Here is a 23,140-nt window from a genome sequence, read left to right on the forward strand (position 1 = left end):
GGGACTGCGACGCGGCTGGGACTTGTGGTGCGCCGGGGACTTCCGCGCTGGCCGCGCTTTTACGGCGGCCGCGCTTATAAATCGAGTCCCCGGCTTTTGCGGCCTAGTTCGTTCGTTAACGCCCACAGGCCTGCCAGTCAGGGTAGGGGCGTGACGCTGCACATCACGGCAGCCCTGAGAGCTGGAGTATGTTTTGCATACTCCACCCCTCTCACTGTGTGCACTGTGAAACCGGATTCCCGCACTTTCTCAAGCACGCCCACGGCTTCCTTCTCTAACACAGGACGCCGGCAGCCATTATTGTCAGTTCTTTCTATAGCGATAAAACAGACAAGTGTGGGAAGACCCTGACAGGGATTCTGAGGTTCACACAATCGCTGTGAGCAGGCGTTAAACAGCACTTGTGGTGCTAACCCCACTAGTGCCGAAGTGCATTGAGATATATGCTTCTACGCTATGCATTGCACTGTTTTGGTCGTACTTTTGTATATATCCTCCTTATTGTGCGGAGGAGATTACAGCATACTGTCTGTGGAAAACAGAGGTGCAGAAGCACATGTTTTCCATGCAGCCGGTACAGCAGGTACGGCTATATGGCCGGCAGGTTACATACACCCCCATTGTATGCAACTCAGCCGGAGTCTCTGCTAATGATCCAGAGGATGGGGATGAAGTCTGCAGTGTTTACTGACAGATTTTCTGAGACTATGGCTGTGATACTGGAAGCCTTGCAGTCCAGACAAGTCTCTCACACCATGAGCACTGTTGAATCATTGATCCATGGTCCCCCTCAGTATGAACAATTACAGCTCCGGGGGTGTCACGTGCATCCCAGAGTCACGGCTCTGACACGGACGACAGTCCCAGACAGCCTAAGCGGGCTCGCTGAGCGGCCCTCAGTTTCATCGCACTGGTCAGGGTCCCGCAGGAGGACTCTCTGGGTGCTGAGGCGGAGATAGCTGCTCAGGAGTCTTATCCTGAGACCGCTCTCAATCTCGGTACACCTGATGGTGACGCCATAGTGTATTATCTTATAGCGTCCATCAATAGAATGTTGGTCATTTCTCCCTCAGCTCCTCCTGTGAAGGAGCCAGCTGTACGGCAGGAGAAATTCTATTTCAGGTATCCCAAGCGTAAATTAGGTATTTTTCTGGACCACTCTGCCTTCAGAGAGATAGTCCAAAAACACCACGCTTATCCAGATAAGCGCTTCTCCAAGCGGCTTAAGATACACGTTATCCCTGCCCCTGACGTGGTCAAGGGCTGGACCCAGTGTCCCAAGGGACATCCTCCAATCTCCAGGCTTGTGGCTAGATCCATAGTTGCAGTGGAAGATGGGGCTCCACTTACAGATGCCGCTGACAGACAGATGGATCTCTGGTCGAAATCCACCTATGAGGCTGTAGGCGCGCCGTTGGCTCCAGCATTCGTAGCCATAGAGGCACTCCAAGCTATTTCAGCTTGTCTTACACAGATGGACACGGTCACACGTACATCTGTACCGCAGGTGGCATCCTTAACCTCTCAAATGTTTGCATTTGCGTCTTACGCGATTACGGCTGTCCTACACTCTACGAGCCGTACGACAGTGGCGTCCGCTCACTCCGTGTTTTTACGCAGACCCTGGTCGTTAAGTGAATGGAAGGCAGATTCTGCTTCCAAAAAAGTGCTTAACCAGTTTGTTTTTTTCTGCGGACCGACTGTTTGGTGGGCGTTTGGATGAAATCATTAAACACTCCAAGGGTAAAGATTCATCCTTACCTCAGCCCAGACAAACAAACCCCAACAGAGCAGGGGTCTCCTCGTCCAAAAAGGACTCAAAAAGATCAGAGGAGCTCAGATTCGTGGCGGGCTCAGTCACGCCCAAAACAGACAGTCTGAAAACCCGCTTCCAAGGCGGCTTCCTCAGGACTTGCAGCCTCCTCTCTTCGCATCCGCGCTCGGTAGCAGGCTCTCCCGCCTTGGCGATATTTAACTGCCATAGGTCAATGGCCGTTGGGGGAGAGACATTCTGTCTCACGGGTACAGGATAGAGTTTAGTTCGTCCTCCAACTCGATTCTTCAGAACTTCTCCACCTCCCGGCCGAGCCGTTGCGCTTCTGCAAACGATGTGCACTTTATAGGCAGAAGGAGTGGTGACTCCGTTTCTCTTCAGGACCAAGGTCACGGTTTTTGCCCCAAATTATTTCGGGTGCCAAAAAAGGACGGATCTAAAACTGCTCAACAAGCTCGTGAGCACCAGGCGGTTCTGGATGGAATACTCCGCTCCGTCATCGCCTCAATGTCCCAAGGAGGTTTCCTAGCATCAATAGACAGGATGCTTATGTCCACGTGCCGATTGATCCAGAGCACCAGCGTTTCTGCGCTTCGTTATAGGAGACGAACACCTTCTGTTCGTAACTCTTCCTTCCTGCTGGCGACAGCCCCACGGGTCTTCGCCAAGTTCATGGCAGCAGTAGTGACAGTTCTGCACTCTCAAGGTCACTCTGTGATCCCGTATTTGGACGATTTCCTGGTCAAGGCACCCTCTTAGGGAACACTGCCCGTATGTTGCGCTGGAGACTCTCCAGAGTTTTGGGTGGATCATCAACTTTTCAATGTCAGATCCGACCCTGACCCAATCGCTACCATATCTAGGCATGGAGTTTCATACTCTCTCAGCGATAGTGAAGCTTACGCTAAATCAACAGCGTTCACTACAGACAAGGCCGCAATCTCTCCTTTAAGGACCAGTCGCACACATTGAGACGCCTCATGCACTTCCCATGTAAGATGATAGCAATGGAGGCAGTCCCTTTCGCGCAGTTTCCTCTGCGTCCACTACAATTGGACATTCTCCGCCAATGGGAGGGGGAGTCGACGTCCCTCGACAGAGACGTCTCCCTTTCTCAGGCGGCCAAAGAATCTCTCCGGTGGTGACTTCTTCCCACCTCATGATCAAAAGGAAGGTCCTTCCTACTCCCATCCTGGGTGGTAGTTACGACAGACGTGAGTCTATCAGGGTGGGGAGCAGTTTTTCTCCACCACAGGGCTCAAGGTACTTGGACTCAGAAATAATCCAACCTTCAGATCAATGTTCTGGAAAACAGGGGAAACAGTCACATCCCAGGGGAAGACTGGGAAGCAGACTTCCTCAGTCGCCAGGGTATGGACGCAGGGGTATGGTCTCCTCAAGATCTGTCGCCGCTGACAGATGCCGAACGTCGACCTAATGGCGTCACGGCACAACAACATCGTCCCGGCTTCATGGCACGGTCTCACAATCTTCGATCTCTGGCGGCGAACGCCTTAGTTCAGCATTGGTCGCAGTTCTAGCTACCTTATGGGTCACGCCGCTGGCATTGTTGCCCAGAGTGCGGCGCAAGTTCAGGGCCGACTGCCGCCGCGCCATCCTCGTCGCTCCATTGGCCGAGGATGACGTGGTACTCGAATCGGTGGTACCTCACGGTGGGCCAACCGGAGGCACTACCAGACCGATCAGACTTGCTGTCTCAAGGGCCATTTTTCCATTTGAATTCTGCGACCCTCAACCTGACGGTGTGGCATTGAGTCCTGGAGCCTTGCGTCTTCAGGATTATCTCAGGACGTGGTTGCCACCATGGGACAGACTAGGATACCAACGTCCGCCAAGATTGACCACAGGATGTGGAAGATATTCTTATCTGGGTACTCGGCTCAAGGGGTTTCTCCCTAGCCGGTTCCATCGTCTATGTTTCCTTCCTTCCTGCAATCTAGGTTGGAAAATGGGTTGTCGCTCAGCTCCCTCTCGGGACAAGTCTCAGCGCTATCTGTATTTTTTCAGAAACGCCTAGCACGACTTCCGCAGGTACGCACGTTCCTGCAGGGAGTTTGTCTTCTCAGCACTCCGTACAAGCGGCCGTTAGAGCCCTGGGATCTGAACAAGGTTCTAATTGCTCTTCAGAAGCCGCCTTTCGAGCCTAGGAAAGATGTTTCCCTTTCCCACCTTTCACGGGAAGTGGCCTCTCTAGTACGGTCACGGCTCTTAGGAGAAGTTTTCGAGCTAGTAACGCTCTCATACAAATCTTACTTCCTGGTCCTTTACCAGGACAAGGTAGTTCTGCGCCCGATTCCGGGATTTCTCCCTAAGGTGGTATCCCACTCTCATCTCAATCAAGATATCACCTCACCTTCTTTGTGTCCTCATCCAGTCCACCAACTTCAGAAAGATTTGCAGCTGTTGGATCTGGTGAGAGCACTCAGGTTCTACACGGATGCACTCTTTGTCCTTGTCGCTGGTCGGCGTAAAGAGTCGCAAGCTTCCAGATCCACCCTGGCTCGGAGGATCGAGGAACCAATTCTTGAAACCTACAGTTCTACTGGGCTTCCGGTTCCTTCAGGGCTGAAGGCCCATTCTACCAGAGCCGTGGGTGCGTCCTGGGCATTACGGCACCAGGCTACGGCTCAGCAGGTGTGTCAGGCACCCACCTGGTCGAGTCTACTTACTTTTACCAGGCATTATCAGATGCATACCTATGCTTCGGCAGACGCCAGCCTAGGTAGATAAGTCATTCAGGCGGCGGTTGGCCACCTGTAGGAGAAGGCCGTTTGACGGCCCTATCATGAGGTATTCTTTTACCCACCCAGGGATTGCTTTTGGACATCCCAATTGTCTGGGTCTCCCAATGGAGCGACAAAGAAGAAGGGAATTTTGTTTACTTACCGTAAATTCCTTTTCTTCTAGCTCCAATTGGGAGACCCAGCACCCGCCCTGTTTTCTCGGGGGTTTTTTCGGTTTTTCGGGTACACATGTTGTTCATGTGGAATGGTTTCAGTTCTCCGATGTTCCTCGGATTGAATTGGTCCTTAAACCTGTTATTGGCTTTCCTCCTTCTTGCTTTGGCACTAAAACTGATGAGCCAGTGATCCCACTGGGGGTGTATAGCCAGAAGGGGAGGGGCCTTACACTTTTGAGTGTAATACTTTGTGTGGCCTCCGGAGGCAGTAGCTATACACCCAATTGTCTGGGTCTCCCAATTGGAGCTAGAAGAAAAGGAATTTACGGTAAGTAAACAAAATTCCCTTCATTTCTAAATTGCCATAAGGGACCCCATGTGGTTTTTATACTTTAGGCTTATACCCTTCAACATCATTCAGGAGTAAAGATTTGCGTTTCTGTGAAGTTATTGATCGGCTGCACGCCGGCAGAAACAGAGGAAAGTTCAGCCTTCTGTATTCAGGATGCATTATTGCCAGCTACTACAGTATGAACAGCCACGTGCGGCCTTGACTGTGTTCTGTATACCAGCTGTAAAAATGATTACCCATATACTATCTCCATAGTAACGCTGAAGAAAATGTGGAGTTGTACAATGGATAAAGGACATATCTGGCAGTTTAGTAAAATTCCGGCTAATAGATAAGACACGTGATGCCATTGCTCTAGACACCACAGTTCAACCTCTTGAATTTGAGCTGTACACTCTATACTTATTTTTGAGGACTTGTTTTACCCTTTTTGCCAGCAGTGATGTTAAGCTCAATCCATTCTAGTTGTCTTTATACTAATCTAAAAAAAGATGTGTAATGTTACTATGCTCATTTGCACAGGCAGTCATGCAAAGCAGAGTACCATGCACAGATCTTAATAATGGCGTAATGCTGGCACGTGCGAGCAGGAAGTGGACCCACTGCGCCACAGCACACAGGATACCTGAGGGGCGTGACTGACCCACACCAGGTTTTCACCAGAGCCTCTGATGGTGAGGGTGGATTTGCGCTGCAGGTAGAAACCTGGTGTCACTCGGAGACACGGTGCTGCTACAGCTAGCCCTAGAGTTATGGATACTGAAAGCCTCTAATAAGGCAAATGCAACTGGTGCAGCAGGTACGGCCAATAGGGTACAATGTAGCAGCGGCCAGTACAGCAAGGTAAGACCAATACGGTACAGTGAAGCAGTGCTGGCTGATGTGGTATGATGCAGCAGCAGCAGCAGGGATAGCAGGCTTGGCTGATGTGATTTGATGCAACAGTGGTGGGCAGGATAGTGGGTTGGGCCGATAATCGAATGATGTAGCTGGGACTACGAAAAAGACAGATGTAAGGAACACAGCAGTATGTAGGTAAGGGACCTGCGCAACTAGCAATGCGTCTCTAGGACTAGACCACATTGCCCAGGCACTTCCCATAAGGGGGAGGGTGTCTTAAATACCTGATTCCTTTCAGCCATAGGCTGAGACACTTCTGGGTTAGGGCGTGCTGGCCCTTCAAGAAAAACTGCACTTCCGCACCCCAAGAGTGCTCCCACGAGGCTTATGCAGTGTGTGTAGGTCACAGGAGTCTGCACCAGGAGACTGGGCAGCCACAACTGAGCTGCCATGAAGGTTAGTGTGACGGTGTCCCCTTCAGGAAAATGGGGCAGGATAGTGCAGGGACGTTGTTAAGGGCGTTACAAATGGCCTCCATGCACAATACTTCCAGGGCATTGTATCTTTGCCAACTGTACCACCCAGCACGCAATTATCATGGTCTGGAATTTAGCATTAGAAGGACAAGGCTAAGGCTACCGGGTCATGTGCTACTAAGGTGGCAATTCACATTTAGGCTGACGTTTACAATTACTAGTGGGGTCAAGTTACTACCTGCATAAGCCAAATCACAGCTCTAAGGTAGATGCACTATGGCAAGTCACAATGAAACTGCTCAAATGTTTTTGGTTCATGACTTGTCTGAGAATTGCTTTTGCTTCAACCTAGCTAGGTTAAATCTCAGCAAGATTGAATAACCTTTATTATGCCTTGTCTGGGACCTGAAGTCTAGTGTATAGACAGGCCATTAAATGACTGCCGATCTACTTGCGTGTAGCTGCTTGGTTGTTTATGGCCCCTGTCGGCCAGTGTGAGTGTGCCCTTATAAATGCTCTATAATTTATCGCATTCTGCGATCATCAATGTTAAGGCAAACTAACAGCCTTAGGCTAAGTTCACATTTCCGTTGTTTTGTATCAGTCACATGCGTCGCTTGACGCATGTGACTGATGCGCTGTTCAACGCTGTACAACGGAAGACAAAGAACAGAATTCTTTGTCGGATTCCGTTGTGTGCGGGGGGGCGGAGTTCGGGGGGGAGGGGAGCCGAGCGGGGCCGTGGCACTGAGGACGTCAGTGCCGCAGGGACTGCAGGACAGGTGAGTGAGTGTGTGTATGTATGTGTGTGCACATGCAAAGTGCGGGAGGGGGCGGAGCCGAGCGGGGGGCGGGGCCAGGCGCTGAGGATGTCAGTGGAAGTGCTGCGGTCTGCATGGCTGGGGACAGGTGAGTGTATGTGTGAGTGAGTGTGTGTATGTGCATGTATGTATGTGTGTGCACATGCAAAGTGCGGGAGGGGGCGGAGCCGAGCAGGGGCGGGGCCAGACGAGGGTGTCAGTGGCAGTGCTTGTCTGCATGGCTGGGGACGTGTGTGTGTGTGTGTGTGTGTGTGTGTGTGTGTGTGTACATACATGTGCGGAGTGCGGGAGGGGGCGGGGCCGAGCGGGGAAGTGTCGGCCTCCCTGCACACGTAACCAGCCTAAATATCGGGTAACAGCAAAGCACCCGATGTTTACCTTGGTTACCCGATATTTACCTTGTTTACGGGCCTACACCGCTTAGCGCTGGCTCCTTGCACCGTAACCAGGGTAAATATCGGGTAACCAACCAAAGCTGGTGACGTGTGCAGGGAGCCAGAGAGCATGCGCAGCGAAATCCGACGGATCTCGCTGCTCAAAAAACGTTACATGCTGCGTTCCCCCCGCCCGGCGGTCAGTCGTTCCACGACTGATCAGTCGGGCGGAGGGTGCAACGCAGCATCATCAGTCACAATCCGCTGCTCATACAAGTCTATGGGAGCAGCGGAATCCGCTAAACGGATTCCGTTGTTTACAAGAGCAGTGGATTGTGACTGATAGATTTTAGCGGAAATGTGAACTTAGCCTTAAAGGGAACCTTTCAGGTGCAATATGCTCCCAGAACCATGAGCAGTTCTGGGTGCATATATGAATCCTGCCTACCAGTCCCCTTTTATATACTAGCATAAATAAACAGATCTTTAGAAAAAGTATCTCTAAAGATCATATATTCTATGCTATTGAGCGTGTGGACTAGTCCTGAGGGAGTTTGTTTCCTTAACTAGTCGGCCCACAAGCATGGTAGTACACCACTGTGGGCATACTAACATGCTAATGAATGGGCAGTGACGCGCACATACCTCAGTCTTGATGGCAATTGGCGGAGGATTGATGCGCTCTGCACATGATCCGGAGTCCGCAGCACTTCCGATCACGCGCACTGTACCTCACTGAGGCTGGGAAGCTTCCATCCAGCATCCGTTTAGTGCGCATGATCGGAAGTCCTGGATATTTTGGATCCTGAGCAGAGCGTATCCATCCTCCTCCGGCCGCCATGAAGAAGTGAGGTATGTGCGCATTCATTGGCATGTTAGTACGCCCACAAGGGTGTGCTACCATGCTATGCGGAACAACTAGCTAAGGGAACAAATACCCTTAGGACTAGTTCCCGAGCTCATTAGCATATAACATAGAGATCTTTAGAAAAAGTGTTTCTAAGGATTATATCTATGCTAGTGTATACAGGGACAGTTGGGAATCGCTAATATGCACACAGATCTGCTCATGGTTCTGGGTGCATATTGCACCTGACAGGTTCCCTTTAAAGAGGTGTCGCGTTTTTTTTATTTTTGTATTAAAAATAGTGATTATGAAATCAAGTATTTTTAATACAAAATTAAAATCACTGCTTATTTAGTTTTTATTTAATTCTAATTTTACTGGAGGCTGCCATGCTGGATTTGCTGTGTGTGTAACAGTAACTCACTGCTTTATGGCAGCCCCTGTGCATAGACTCTGATAGTCGGAATCCAACCCCTAGGCTTATTACAGGAGAGCTCCCTGTTGTGAAATGGACGCGCCCCCTGGGCTGTCCAGATCACAGCAGAGGGAGAAGATCGGCGCCATCTTTCTGCAGCTCACAGCGGTCATGCTGTGTGCTGAACTTTTCCCCCTGTCACCCGTTCGGCCCGGGGGGAGTAGTGTACCGTTCCCCTCCCCCTGCCGCCGATGCTACCGTCTCTGATAATACCCCCACACTCTCCCACCATGGCCTGTCACCTGTCTGCCTGTTTGAGCAGTGTACGGCCCCCCTCCTTCCCCGGCCACAGCGAGCGTGCTTGTGCGTGTGTGTGCTGGCAGAGCATTGTGTGCTTGTGCGTGTGGCAGAGCATTTTGTGTGTGTGCTGGCAGAGCAATGTGCCTGTGGCAGAGCATTGTGTGTGTGTGTGTGTGTGTGTGTGTGTGTGTGCGCGCGCGCATCTGGCAGAGCATTTTGTGCATGCGTGTGGCAGAGCATTGCTTTGCTCTCCCAGCCCCCGCTACTGCTGTCGCCTCTCCCCCCCGCCGTTAGTCTGACCCCCCCCCCCCTCATTCCCCTCTACCCAGCCGCCGCTAATACTGCGTGTGTGTGTGATACTGCGTGTGTGTGTGATACTGCGTGTGTGTGTGATACTGCGTGTGTGTGTGATACTGCGTGTGTGTGTGATACTGCGTGTGTGTGTGATACTGCGTGTGTGTGTGATACTGCGTGTGTGTGTGATACTGCGTGTGTGTGTGATACTGCGTGTGTGTGTGATACTGCGTGTGTGTGTGTGTGTGATACTGCGTGTGTGTGTGTGTGTGTGATACTGCGTGTGTGTGTGTGTGATACTGTGTGTGTGTGTGCCACTGCGTGTGTGTGTGTGTGCCACTGCGTGTGTGTGTGTGTGCCACTGCGTGTGTGTGTGTGTGCCACTGCGTGTGTGTGTGTGTGCCACTGCGTGTGTGTGTGTGTGCCACTGCGTGTGTGTGTGTGTGCCACTGCGTGTGTGTGTGTGTGCCACTGCGTGTGTGTGTGTGCCACTGCGTGTGTGTGTGTGCCACTGCGTGTGTTTGTGTGCCACTGCGTGTGTGTGTGTGTGTGCCACTGCGTGTGTGTGTGTGCCACTGTGTGTGTGTGTGTGCCACTGTGTGTGTGTGTGTGCCACTGTGTGTGTGTGTGTGCCACTGTGTGTGTGTGTGTGTGTGTCACTGCATGTGTGTGTGTGCCACTGCGTGTGTGTGTGTGTGTGTGCCACTGCGTGTGTGTGTGTGTGTGCCACTGCGTGTGTGTGTGTGTGTGTGCCACTGCGTGTGTGTGTGTGTGTGTGCCACTGCGTGTGTGTGTGTGTGTGTGTGTGCCACTGCGTGTGTGTGTGTGTGTGTGTGTGTGTGTGTGTGTGCCACTGCGTGTGTGTGCCACTGTGTGTGTGTGTGTGTGTGCCACTGTGTGTGTGTGTGTGTGTGCCACTGCGTGTGTGTGTGCCACTGCGTGTGTGTGTGCCACTGCGTGTGTGTGTGCCACTGCGTGTGTGTGCCACTGCGTGTGTGTGTGCCACTGCGTGTGTGTGTGCCACTGCGTGTGTGTGTGCCACTGCGTGTGTGTGTGTGTGTGTGCCACTGCGTGTGTGTGTGTGTGTGTGTGCCACTGCGTGTGTGTGTGTGTGTGTGCCACTGCGTGTGTGTGTGTGTGTGTGCCACTGCGTGTGTGTGTGTGTGTGTGCCACTGCGTGTGTGTGTGTGTGTGTGTGTGTGCCACTGCGTGTGTGTGTGTGTGTGTGTGTGCCACTGTGTGTGTGTGTGTGTGTGTGCCACTGCGTGTGTGTGTGCCACTGCGTGTGTGTGTGCCACTGCGTGTGTGTGTGCCACTGCGTGTGTGTGTGTGCCACTGCGTGTGTGTGTGTGTGCCACTGCGTGTGTGTGTGTGTGCCACTGCGTGTGTGTGTGTGCCACTGCGTGTGTGTGTGTGTGCCACTGCGTGTGTGTGTGTGTGCCACTGCGTGTGTGTGTGTGTGCCACTGTGTGTGTGCCACTGCGTGTGTGTGTGTGTGTGCGCGCCACTGCGTGTGTGTGTGTGTGTGTACCGGTGATACGGTCTGCTGAGCCGTGTATCTAATCCTATCCTGTGTGATACTCCTGCTGTCCTTGGTGACACTTTAGACATTTCTGGTCACCAACAAAATGGCTCTGCACTGTGTCCCTACATGTCATTCTCTGTTATCTGTTGTAAACACTCAGATTAGGAGGGGGAGGTGTGACATCACACACAGGAGAGCAGACTCCGCCCACTTTACTGCAGTTGTAATGTGAGCTTTTTCTACAGTAGGATTTCTGTAGGATTTCAGAAGGAAGCTGCTCCCCCTAGTGTTTAACAGTGGAAAATATCAAACTTTTTAATTTTTTTTTTTATATTTTGCACAATTAAAAACAAATATTTAAACAAAACATTTAAACATTATTACTTTACATTTTTTCAGTTATTGAAATTTTTATTTTTTTTTTTTTTGACGATACCTTCCCTTTAAAAACCAAACTGCAATTTTTTTATAGAAACCCAAACTGAAATATTTACAGTTTTTAGCTGAAAATGCTTATATTTAAAATAAAAAAAAAAATGCCCCATTAGTTTGTCATATGTTTTTAATTTAAGTTGTGAATAGGAGTTTAAAAGCTTCATTCACAATATAACCCTAATTTCTTAACTGTGTAAAAGAATTACAACATGGATCTATTTAAGTGAATGGGGCCACAGTGAAGTTACTAGCATAGCTGGGGTCAGACGCACTATTGTGCAGAGGATAGACTGGTACCTTTTTTATTCTCAGGTTCAGGTTTCGGGGGCATCCCAGCGATCGTTAAAACGTGCAAATTTCAGGTGATTTTTTTGTTTTCAATAAAAGCTATGTTCATGACTAAAAACACTACTCTCTCACCATTCTGACTTGGTGTGTGTGTGTGTGTGTGTGTGTGTGTGTGTGTGTGTGTGTGTCCCTCACCAAACTATATCTAATTTCCTGCCTTTTCCTCTCTTACGGATATGTTCAGAAGTATGCAGCAGTAGTTTCAAAGATTACACAGTGATACTGAGCACTGTAGCTGTGAAACCAAATAAATCACTTGCTCCTCTTCCCCTCTCCATAGCGCATATTAGGAGGCCTCAATCTGCTGGCAGTCTCTTATTTTGATCAAGATGCTTTTGGGTTTTTGTTTTTTCCAGAATGTGTGATGAACTCAAGAGGGGAAAAATTGACTTGCAAATGTAAAACCCTTTCTAATATTCATTTCTGCTATTCCTTTATGGAAAGGGCCCCTTGATATGGCTTGAAATGTGGTAAAATTTTCACGCAACTTGAACTTGTGCAAAATTATTTATGCTAGTTCCAGTCAGCTCTGCCTACTCTAGTAAAAGGGGCCAAGCACCCGACAGATTTCTTTCATACAAAAGTCCCTGACTAAAGTAGTATTTCTGGTGGTAACAGAATAGTTCAAAGATGTGCTATACTCATTAAGCGACACATTGCTATTTAATGTATTTGGCACTTCTACTCCAGCACACAGTTCATCCCAGGTTGGCATCGCTGGTGTTGGTGAGTTTGAGCAAAAGTTTGTTGAAACTTCAGTAACCATTTTAAGTAATTGCAATTCCTAGCGAGAGAGAAATCCGTTTTTATTTTTAGAGCACCGTTGATTCCACGATGCTGTACACAAGAAGTGGTTATAATCAAAATACAGATAGAAATTACAGCGAACAAACTATCCATGACAGACTGGTCCAGAGGGGAGAGGGCCCTGCACTGCAGTCTGTCTATAGGATGTTGGGAGAGAGGGGAGCCAGCACGATTTGAAAATGGCATGCATCATATAAAAAGTGCAAATTCACAGATTTATTCCAACTGTACTGTAATATAAATGAGATTTTTAGCAAATAATTGATCAATTCTTTGAGCCACCCCTGCCAACGTCATGGCAAATCTCAATAGGGGGGTCCTACACTATATTCTGTATTTCATGTGCCATGCGGCCCCCTAGATAAAGTTAAAAGCAGAACCATAATGAAGCCTTAAAGGGAATCTGTCACCAGGTTTTTGCTATGTCATCTGACAGACAGACTGTGATTCCAGCAATGTGTCACTTAGGCTACTTTCACACATCAGTTTTTTCCCATCAGGTACAATTCGGAAAAAAACGGGTAAACCGGATCCGGTATCGCATCCGGTTTATCCCCATAGACTTGCATTGTAACCGGATTGTACCTGATGGCTTTGCGGTGCATCCGTTTTTTTCCGGATGCGGCAAAATAAATAAATGCGGCGGCCGGATAGAACGTTCCCTGGAACGTTTTTTTCTCCGGCAAAAAAAACCGCATCGCGCCGCATCCGGCCGCTGCGGCGCATTTTCAATGCATGCCTATGGATGCGGCGCGATGCGGAAAAAACCGCATCCGGCCGCCGCATGCGGTTTTTTTCCACTGCGCATGCTCAGTAGCGTGCCGCAACCGGAAAAAACCGGACCGTCCGCATGTAACAACTTATGCAAAGGATGCGGTGTTTTCACCGCATCCGTTGCATAGGTTTCACAGCCGGATTGAGCCGCACGGCTCAAACCGGATGTGTGAAAGTAGCCTTACTGAGCTGTTTGCTGCCACTTTGTAAAATTCCTGCTTTTTCTGCTGCAGATCTAGCAGTTAATATTGAAAGTAGAAAAACTCCAGCTTGCCGTGACTCACTGTGCTGCAGGGCTAGGAGTGTTCGTGATCAGCCAGGCAGGCCAAGCTGTGGTCAATTGTGATCCGAGAGAAGGTTGGGTTGGATCCAGCACAAAAAATCCATAGTTTTAAAATGTTCAAGTTTATTTAGAAGATATATAGAAAAGATCTGTTATACAGAGTTCATGAATGTGTTGGACTACCTGGCAGCACACCAAGTAGTCCTCTAAGGATCTGCTAATTAAACATTGATTTTATAAAAGTTACACTAAGCAGCAAAGTAAGTGATAGCTGGAATCTGGGTCTCTTTTCCTTCATCATGCTGCTCTGATTAGGTGGCAAAAACCTGGTGACAGATTTCCTTTTAAGGGTTTGTGCACAACTTGTCTTTTTGAAACTTATTACATATGAAATTCACCTTACAAAGCATTTTCACTTCATTTATAGTTAAGTTTTTTTCTCTGGCTGCAGTTTGTTAAAAACCATAAACTGTTCAGTAATCACCTTTACTGGGTGTCTGCCACCGCTCCTGGGGCCTAACACGGACTACGCCGATGACCTCACGTTGACAGCGCAGCCGGCAATCAGTGACCTCTGCAACTTTAAAGGGGACAAGCCTCTCAATTGGCTGTTGAGGTGATGTCAGCACAACAGCCAATGCGAGACACCCGGAGCATCAGTGAAGGCTCACCAGTGGTCCTAGTGAAAACAGCATGGTTTGCTGTTGTATGATAAGCTGCATCTGAGGTGAGAACAACCCTGTTAACCTATGCACAGAGATGTCAAAACGACATATGTTCGTTTTTTTTCAGCTTCTAATAGCTTCAGCTTTTGAAAGCCAGGAGGCAGCTAAAAGTGACCTGATGCTCTGGGGTTTCTGCAGACGTCAGAGTAAAAATTGTAATCTGTAAAAGAGGAAATAGCCTTATACTCACTTCACGGTCCTTGGTGCATCTTCAGATTGCCGCCTATTATGCTGGAATCCTTGGACCTTTCATTCTGGATCGGAACTTCTGGCTTTGGTGGACATTGTGAGGATTCTGTTCATGCGTGTGTATGTTGTGACTTTGACGCCATGATTTTTTACCCAAAGGTCCAGTCCTCGGGGGTCACTGTGTGTTGTAAGGTCTGGATGTGACAACCTTCAAACATGCACTGTGACCTTATGATGTGCACTGACCTCTGAGTCCTGGACGCGGCCAAAAGTACTGGCCTATAGTGAAGGGGCCAGAGATACGACCTGTGATGGAGAAAAGAATGGGACTGGACAGCAGCCAAAGAGGTAAGCATTGATGTGCGTATTTAGTTTTTGTGTTTTTTGTTTTGTTTTTTTCATCTGGCATACAACTCGTACTTACAAACTTGAGACTGCGCGGTCATGTGATTTCAAGTATGCAATATGTATCCTCCAGCCACATTCCAACTAGACTTGTGTCCTTGCTTAGTTTGTTTGTATTCACCATTGCTGCTCATGTTTTGTTGGAATGTGACTGGAACTTTGCATATTACCTAGTTGCTGTCACTTGATGGCCCAATTTCACCGTAGGCACTGGAAAATCCCCAGTGTGCACTGTATGTGATGTGAGGATTTCACAAGTCATAAAGTGACGCAGACTTTTGGGAAAGACTTGGACAATCCCTTTGTCAGATGTTCAGAATCTCGAGGACTGGGTGTACTTTATTTTGCATTGTACACTTTGAATCCACTGTTCTGTTCTATCCTTCATATAATGAAACTGCTGTGATCGTGCCTGGAATTTTTAAGCCAAATGATTCCATTAAAACTTTCTTCATGTCAAACTTTTACAGGGAACCCCCAAAAGGAGCTCACCATCTCTCCAGGAGTCTGGATGAGGCTTTAGAACTTTTAGATACTCCGGAATTAAAAGACCGAGTCGATCTTATCTGGATCATTGGAGGCAGCTCCCTTTATAAAGTAAGTAATTTACTACTAGTAAGCATTAATAAAAGTCTTGTTTTCCATATGGTCACCCCCTTCCACCTCCAGGGCTCGGCACCCTTATCAACCCATCATTCCCACATAAGGTTTTAATTGCGAGCTACTCCTGGTTCACTTTTTACTCCCCATTCAGATGCGACCTGGATTGGCACATTGTTCACATTGTACTACAATACATTTTTCACTTAAATTATACTAAATGTTATTTAGTAAAATATTCAGCACATTCTGCATTGCACTGCTGTCCCCAATTTATTATATATTGTCGGAGTCGGTGCATTTTATACCGACTCCGACTCCACCAAAATGAGCTCCGACTCCACAGCCCTGATTAAGGCACTAAATAAGGATTTAGAATAAAAATTACTTTTTCCTTCGCACAACCCCATTATTAACTCCTTCAGTCCCCAGCCTGTTTTCACCTTAACCCCTTCACGACCATGGACTGATCTATCCGTCATGGAGCGTGTCCCGTTAAGCCCCGCTCCCTGCCGCGGGCAGGCGGCGGCGATCGGCACACATATCAGCTGTTTTCAACAGCTGACGTGTGCCTGCATGTTACAAGTGGAATCGCATTCCACCCGTAACATTAACCCCTTACATCTCGCTGCCAAAGTCTGGCAGCGAGATGTATGTATGCGTGGTGAAGATTTTCACTTACCGCCGCCCCCACCGGAAGTCACGTGAGTGATCACGTGACTTTCGGTGGTTGCCATGGTAGCACAGGGTCATGTGATGACTCCTGCAGCTATGACGTTTCACTTTCGTTTTCACCCGGCCCGGAGGCCAGTAAAGCAGGAAGTGATTGTATCTGCTGTTTACAGCTGTATAGCTGTGATCAGCAGACAGATCAGAGCGATCGGATTGCTGATCGCTATAGCCCCCTAGGGGGACTAGTAAAATAAAGAAAAAAAACTAAGTTCAAATCACCCCCCTTTACACCTATTGAAAATTAAAGGGTTAAAAAAAAAAATACACATATTTAGGATCACCGCGTTCAGAAATGCCCGATGTATCAAAATATAAAATCAATTAATCTGATTGGAATTTTTTTGCCACTACGCCGTTTACCAAACGCCAAAATTTCGTTTTTTGGTAGCCACAAGTTTTACGCAAAATGCAATAACAGGCGATCAAAACGTAGCATCTGCTCAAAAATGGTACCGTTAGAAACGTCAGCTCGAGACGCAAAAAATAAGCAGTCAATGAGCCATAGATCCCAAAAAATGAGAACTCTACGGGTTTTGGAAAATGGCGCAAAACGTACGCCACTTCTATTGGACAAGCTTGGGAATTTTTTTTAACCTCTTAGATACAAGTAAACCTGTACATGTTTGGTGCCTGCAAACTCGCACCGACCTCAGGCATCATACCCACACATCAGTTTTTACCATATAGTGAACACCGTGGATAAAACATCCCAAAAACTATTGTGCCATCACACTTTTTTTTGCAGTTTTTCCACACTTGGAATTTTTTTGCTGTTTTCCAGTACACCATATGGTAAAACTTATGGTTTCATTTAAAAGTACAACTTGTCCCTCAAAAAACAAGCCCTCATATGGCAAGATTGACGAAAAAATAAAAAAGTTACGGCTCACGGAAGAAGGGGAGCAATAAAACAAAAACTGAAAGTGCCCCAGGGCTGAAGGGGTTAAAGACCTGGCCATTTTTTGCAATTTTTACCAGTGTCACTTTGACAGGTTATAACTCTGGAATGCTTAGGCCCGTTTCACACGTCAGTGAAAAACAGTGACGTTTTTCACTGGCGTGTAAAACACGCACATGTCCCTGCGTGTGCCGTGAATCACGGCACACGTGGGTTGTCTGAGTGCAATCCGGGCTCCGTTATCCGTGGCCCGTGATTGCACTTAGAAATCAACTCACCTGCGCCCGCTCCCGCTGTCCATGGTGCTGATCGCTCCCGCGACGCAGCATCCGGCCGGCGGTGACCCCCGCAGCAGCTGCTTCCGGGTCGGCTGTGTCGCGCATAGTGAATATGCGCGACAGTAATCAGCCGGCTTAGAAGCAGCAGGGAGAACGGGCTGCAGAGGACATCGCTGGACGCCGGGTGAGTTAAAATGTTTATTTTAAATGCACGTTTTTTTCTGGCTCGTGTTTCACGGACCACACCACTGCGTGGTCCGTGGAACATCAGTGATGCCAGAAAAAAATGGACATGTCTCCGTGCAGCAATCACGCACACGCGGGTACGCCGCACGGAGACACGTGCAGTGAAAAATCACTGACGTGTGAGCAGACCCATTCATTATAATGGGTCTGCGTATGTCAGTGATTCTGGTACGTTTAAAAAAAAAAAAGCACAAACGTACCAGAATCACTGACGTGTGAAAGGGGCCTTACACGGATCCTGGCGATTCTGACATTGTTTTTTCGTGTTATATTGTACTTCAGGTCAGTGGTAAATTTAGGCCGATATGTTTTGCAGTTATTTGTGAAAATTTCGGAAATTTGGCAAAAATTTCATAATTTTTGAAATTTTATGCCCATAAATCTGAGAGAGATGTCACACAAAATTAGTTACTAAATAAACTTTCCCACTTGTCTACTTTACACCAGCGCAATTTTTGAAACAAAATTTCTTTCCGTTCGGAAGTTAGAAGGGTTCAAAGTTCATCAGCAATTTCTCATTTTTCCAACAAAATTTACAAAAAATTTTTTTAGGTACCACATCACATTTTGAGTGATTTGAGAAACCTAGGTGACAGAAAATACCCAAAAGTGACCCCATTCTAAAATCTGCACCCCTCACTCTGCTCAAAACCACATACAAGAAGTTTAACCCTTTAGGAGCTTCACAGCAACCAAACCAATGTAGAAGGAAAAAATGAAAATTTTACTTTTTTTACACAAAAATGTTACTTTAGCCATAAAATTTAGCATTTTCACAAGGGTATCAGGAAAAATGCACCATAAAATGTATTGTGCATTTTCTCCTGAGTACACCGATACCTCATATGTGGTGGAAATCAAATGTTTGGGCACATAGCAGGGCTCGGAAGGCAAGGTTAGCCATTTTGAATTTTTGAGTGCAAAATTAGCTGCACTCATTAGCGGACGCCATGTCTGGTTTGAAGACCCCCTGAGGTGCCTAAACAATGCAGCTCCCCCACAAGTGACCCCATTTTGGAAACTAGAGCCCTCATGGAATATATCTAGCTGTTTAGTGAGTACTTTAAACCCCTGGAGGCTTCACAAAAGTTTGTAATGTTCAGCCGTGAAAATATTTTTTATTTTGTTTTACCACAAAATTGTTTTTCAAACAGGTAGCTTTTTTTCACAAGGGTATCAGGAAAAAATGCACCATAAAACGTATTGTGCAATTTCTCCTGAGTACACAGATACCTCATATGTGGTGGAAATCGATTGTTTGGGCGCACAGCGGGGCTCAGAAGAGAAGGAGCGCCATTTCACAGCAAAATTGGTTGGAATTATTAGCAGACGCCATGTTGCATTTGGAGACCCCCTGAGGTGCCTAAAAAATGGCGCTCCCCCACATGTGACCCGATTTTGGAAACAAGTCCCACCCCCCCCCCCCCCCCAATACAAAAAAATTAGTTTGGCAAAATAAAAGAAACGGACGTCAGTAAAAAAAAAAAAAATATATAAAATTATGAGCGCCTGCAACTGACACTTTGGCAAGTGCCACACGTGAGAGAGATGCACGAATCTCGCATCGCATGATCCGGCACAGCCGCACACTCTTGTCTGGAAGAGAGCGACCGTGCCGGATGATGCGATGTGAGTCTCGTGCATCGCTCTCACGTGTGGCACTGGGCTGACCCTTACAATATTCAGTAAAAAATACTGTAGTTGCCGATTACTACAGTACTACAGTATAATTTACTGAAAAAAATCAGGACGCACGCACGGATGTGCTGCAAAAAGGGGGGGGGGAACTAGTTGGGATGAAAAAAAAAAATGGATGGAGGATGGGAGAGGGCGGGCAGCAGATTGGGGTGAGAGGTGGTGGAGGGGGCAGCAGATCGGTGGGGGGGGAGGGTGAGAGGTCGGGGAGTGGGCTTCAGATGAAAAGGATGGGGAAGAGCAGGCAGCAGATCAGGGAGGGGGGGGCAGCAGCTGATAAGGGAGGGGGCAGCAGATCGGGGAGGGTGAGATGGGGGAGGGGGCAGCAGATCGGGGACGGTGAGATGGGGGAGGGGGCAGCAGATCGGGGACGGTGAGATGGGGGAGGGGGCAGCAGATCGGGGACGGTGAGATGGGGGAGGGAGCAGCAGATCGGGGAGGGTGAGATGGGGGAGGGAGCAGCAGATCGGGGAGGGTGAGATGGGGGAGGGGGCAGCAGATCGGGGAGGGTGAGATGGGGAGGGGGCAGCAGATCAGGGAGAAGGGGCAGCAGCTGATGGGGGAGGGGGCAGCAGATCGGGGAGGGTGAGATGGGGGAGGGGGCAGCAGATCGGGGAGGGTGAGATGGGGGAGGGGGCAGCAGATCGGGGACGGTGAGATGGGGGAGGGGGCAGCAGATCGGGGACGGTGAGATGGGGGAGGGGGCAGCAGATCGGGGACGGTGAGATGGGGGAGGGGGCAGCAGATCGGGGACGGTGAGATGGGGGAGGGGGCAGCAGATCGGGGAGGGTGAGATGGGGGAGGGGGCAGCAGATCGGGGACGGTGAGATGGGGGAGGGGGCAGCAGATCGGGGAGGGTGAGATGGGGGAGGGAGCAGCAGATCGGGGAGGGTGAGATGGGGGAGGGGGCAGCAGATCGGGGAGGGTGAGATGGGGGAGGGGGCAGCAGATCAGGGAGGGGGGGGCAGCAGCTGATGGGGGAGGGGGCAGCAGATCGGGGAGGGTGAGATGGGGGAGGGGGGCAGCAGATCGGGGACGGTGAGATGGGGGAGGGGGGCAGCAGATCGGGGAGGGTGAGATGGGGGGAGGGGGGCAGCAGATCGGGGAGGGTGAGATGGGGGAGGGGGGCAGCAGATCGGGGAGGGTGAGATGGGGGAGGGGGGCAGCAGATCGGGGAGGGTGAGATGGGGGAGGGGGCAGCAGATCGGGGACGGTGAGATGGGGGAGGGGGCAGCAGATCGGGGACGGTGAGATGGGGGAGGGAGCAGCAGATCGGGGAGGGTGAGATGGGGGAGGGGGCAGCAGATCAGGGAGGGTGAGATGGGGGAGGGGGCAGCAGCTGATGGGGGAGGGGGCAGCAGATCGGGGAGGGTGAGATGGGGGAGGGGGGCAGCAGATCGGGGAGGGTGAGATGGGGGAGGGGGGCAGCAGATCGGGGAGGGTGAGATGGGGGAGGGGGGCAGCAGATCGGGGAGGGTGAGATGGGGGAGGGGGGCAGCAGATCGGGGAGGGGGGCAGTGGCGGTGGACCGGCGGCAGTTGCAGCGGATCGGGGGCAGGGGCTTACCAGGGCACTTGCAGGGATCGCTCCCCTCGGCTTCCACGGACGGAGTGAAGCAGAGGGGAGTGTCCACTGGCCCAGATCCACGGTGATTGGAGAGATCGGTCACAAGGCCGATCTCTCCAATCAGAGCTGGGGGCGGGTGATGCACCGATCACCCAGCTCAGCCAATGATCAGTGCTACAGCTGCAGTGATATGGCTGGATTTCAATGTTTTAGCCATGTTCAATGGCTGAAATTGGCTGAGCGGTGTTCGTCAGCCAATCACAGCCTTCGTAGGTCCGGGGCGGAGGCACCACCCCTCCTGAGGTCAGGCAGAAGTCCCCTCCTCCCGAATCTAAGGTTTGTGTGAACAGATTGCACTCACCGGGGCTCCAGGGCCACGATTTCGTCATGATGTACTGTGTACGTCATGGGTCGTTTAACACCATGTCACCATGACGTACCCAGTACGTCAAGGGTCGTTAAGGGGTTAAAATTGTCTCTGACAAAGGGGCTAAAATACTACACACACTACCACCCACATATACCCAATCTTCAAAAGTCTTAAGATCCTATGAAGGGTACGGGTATATAAAATAAATACTAAAAAGAGAGGAAAAAAGCATGAGTAAAATGAAGACATTGCGGTTTCTAGTCTTGCACAATCTAAAAATGTCAAATCTATACAAATTTCTCTGGAAAGGGGAATACAATTAAATGTTTTTAGCGGTCCTTTATGGTCAAAATACAAAGTAAAGTGGAAAAATGGACACTTATTTCCTATGTCTCTTTACATTTTTCCATTTATAGTAGCATAACTACAAGCAAGAAGAGAGGGGAGCCAGCACGATCTGGTTACTGAAGTGAGAAGAAAATCATCCAACTTATGGATGAAAATGAGACTAATTTTTTTTTTTTTTTCCGTAGGCTATGTGCGCACATAGCTGCGTTTTTGGCTGGAAAATGTGTTACCGCGTTTCGGTTCGTTTTTGGCTGGTGTTTTTGATCACTGCGTTTTTGCTGCGTTTTCCAATGCATTGCATGGGTGAAAAACGCAGTGAAATGCTCTAAAAAAAAAAAAAAAGTTGTGTGCGGACAGCAAAAATTAGGTCCTAGACTTTGCTGGGGAAGCAAAGTCATGCAGTTTTAAGTCCAAAAACGCCTAGTGTGCACATGGCCTTATACGCTCATGTGACTCCAGCCTTGGACTCATTTACTCGCATACAATTTTACACAATCCTTCACTTTTTTTAGATATGTATTAAGCTTCTGAACTCTTACAAAACCACAAGCCTAGTAATAACGGTATTGTGCACAACTCGGATGTAAGATGATACTGTTGCATAAATACAAACATTCATTCACAATTTCTTCTGATAATGGTGCATATTTTTTCACGTTCAACACTAATTCTTTAGAAATATACTTTTATTTTAGAGCATTTCTGTTCCTTCCGAATTCTGAACCCCACACTGCACATTCTGATCTGCCAGGCTGTAGAAATGAGTTGTGATCAAAGGATAATCCGGCACTAAAATCCATAAATCATATTCCTCCATTAGGTGTGTTCTTCTGTAATGTTTTAACACCTATACAGTCAGGATGGAACATAATAGATGCTACCTGTAATCTCAGGTCCTCACAAGCCCTCCTGTTTTCCTCTTGTCTGCTCATCACACAATCCTCTTTAAGATTTTTGCTGTGCATATCCTGATACTTGATACGTCCGCACCGCTGATTGTCCTTCACCCTTAATGTTTTAAACTGCATCCAGGAAATGCACGTCAGAAAAGCTTCCATTCTCCGGTTACGCTGCTGTCCACCCTCTGAGCGGTCTCCTACCACATACATTATACATTGTGACACCCTGAGGGCAGGATACTCTCCCTCTGTCACTGTTTGGCTGGTGTGAGATCAACATGTAAAAAATTGTTATTTTCATCTAGAAAACTTGGCCTTTTTTTATCAGAATAGTTATGCTTCCATATTTTACGTCCATCTGGTACCTGTATTTATACATAATCAATACTTTATTATACATGAGCCTACGTTAATTACTGCAATATAACTGAAAATTGGATGCAATGTGGATTTTCTGCATGGCTTTAAGAATAAACTTCTGAACAGCAATATTGAATAGTAATGATGTGTTCGCTGCATTCCTTACTTGGACAGAACACGTCCAAATAGTAGATTCATATGAATAAGCCTCAAGTTTGTTTATTTTATTTCATTTGTTTCTTTA

General features: G+C 48.6%; 1 protein-coding gene across 3 annotated transcripts in view; it reads left to right on the top strand.

Annotated features, from left to right (window-relative positions):
- DHFR (dihydrofolate reductase) overlaps positions 1 to 23,140 on the top strand; it is a 73,580-nt gene that overhangs the window by 17,429 nt on the left and 33,011 nt on the right. For all 3 annotated transcript variants that reach the window (XM_075325146.1, XM_075325145.1, XM_075325144.1), the window contains exon 4: positions 15,375 to 15,501. In XM_075325146.1, the coding sequence (XP_075181261.1) occupies positions 15,375 to 15,501 (127 nt within the window). The remainder of the gene's footprint in view (positions 1 to 15,374; positions 15,502 to 23,140) is intronic.

This window comes from Anomaloglossus baeobatrachus, chromosome 1 (assembly GCF_048569485.1).
Source record: "Anomaloglossus baeobatrachus isolate aAnoBae1 chromosome 1, aAnoBae1.hap1, whole genome shotgun sequence".
Lineage (NCBI taxonomy): Eukaryota > Metazoa > Chordata > Amphibia > Anura > Aromobatidae > Anomaloglossus > Anomaloglossus baeobatrachus.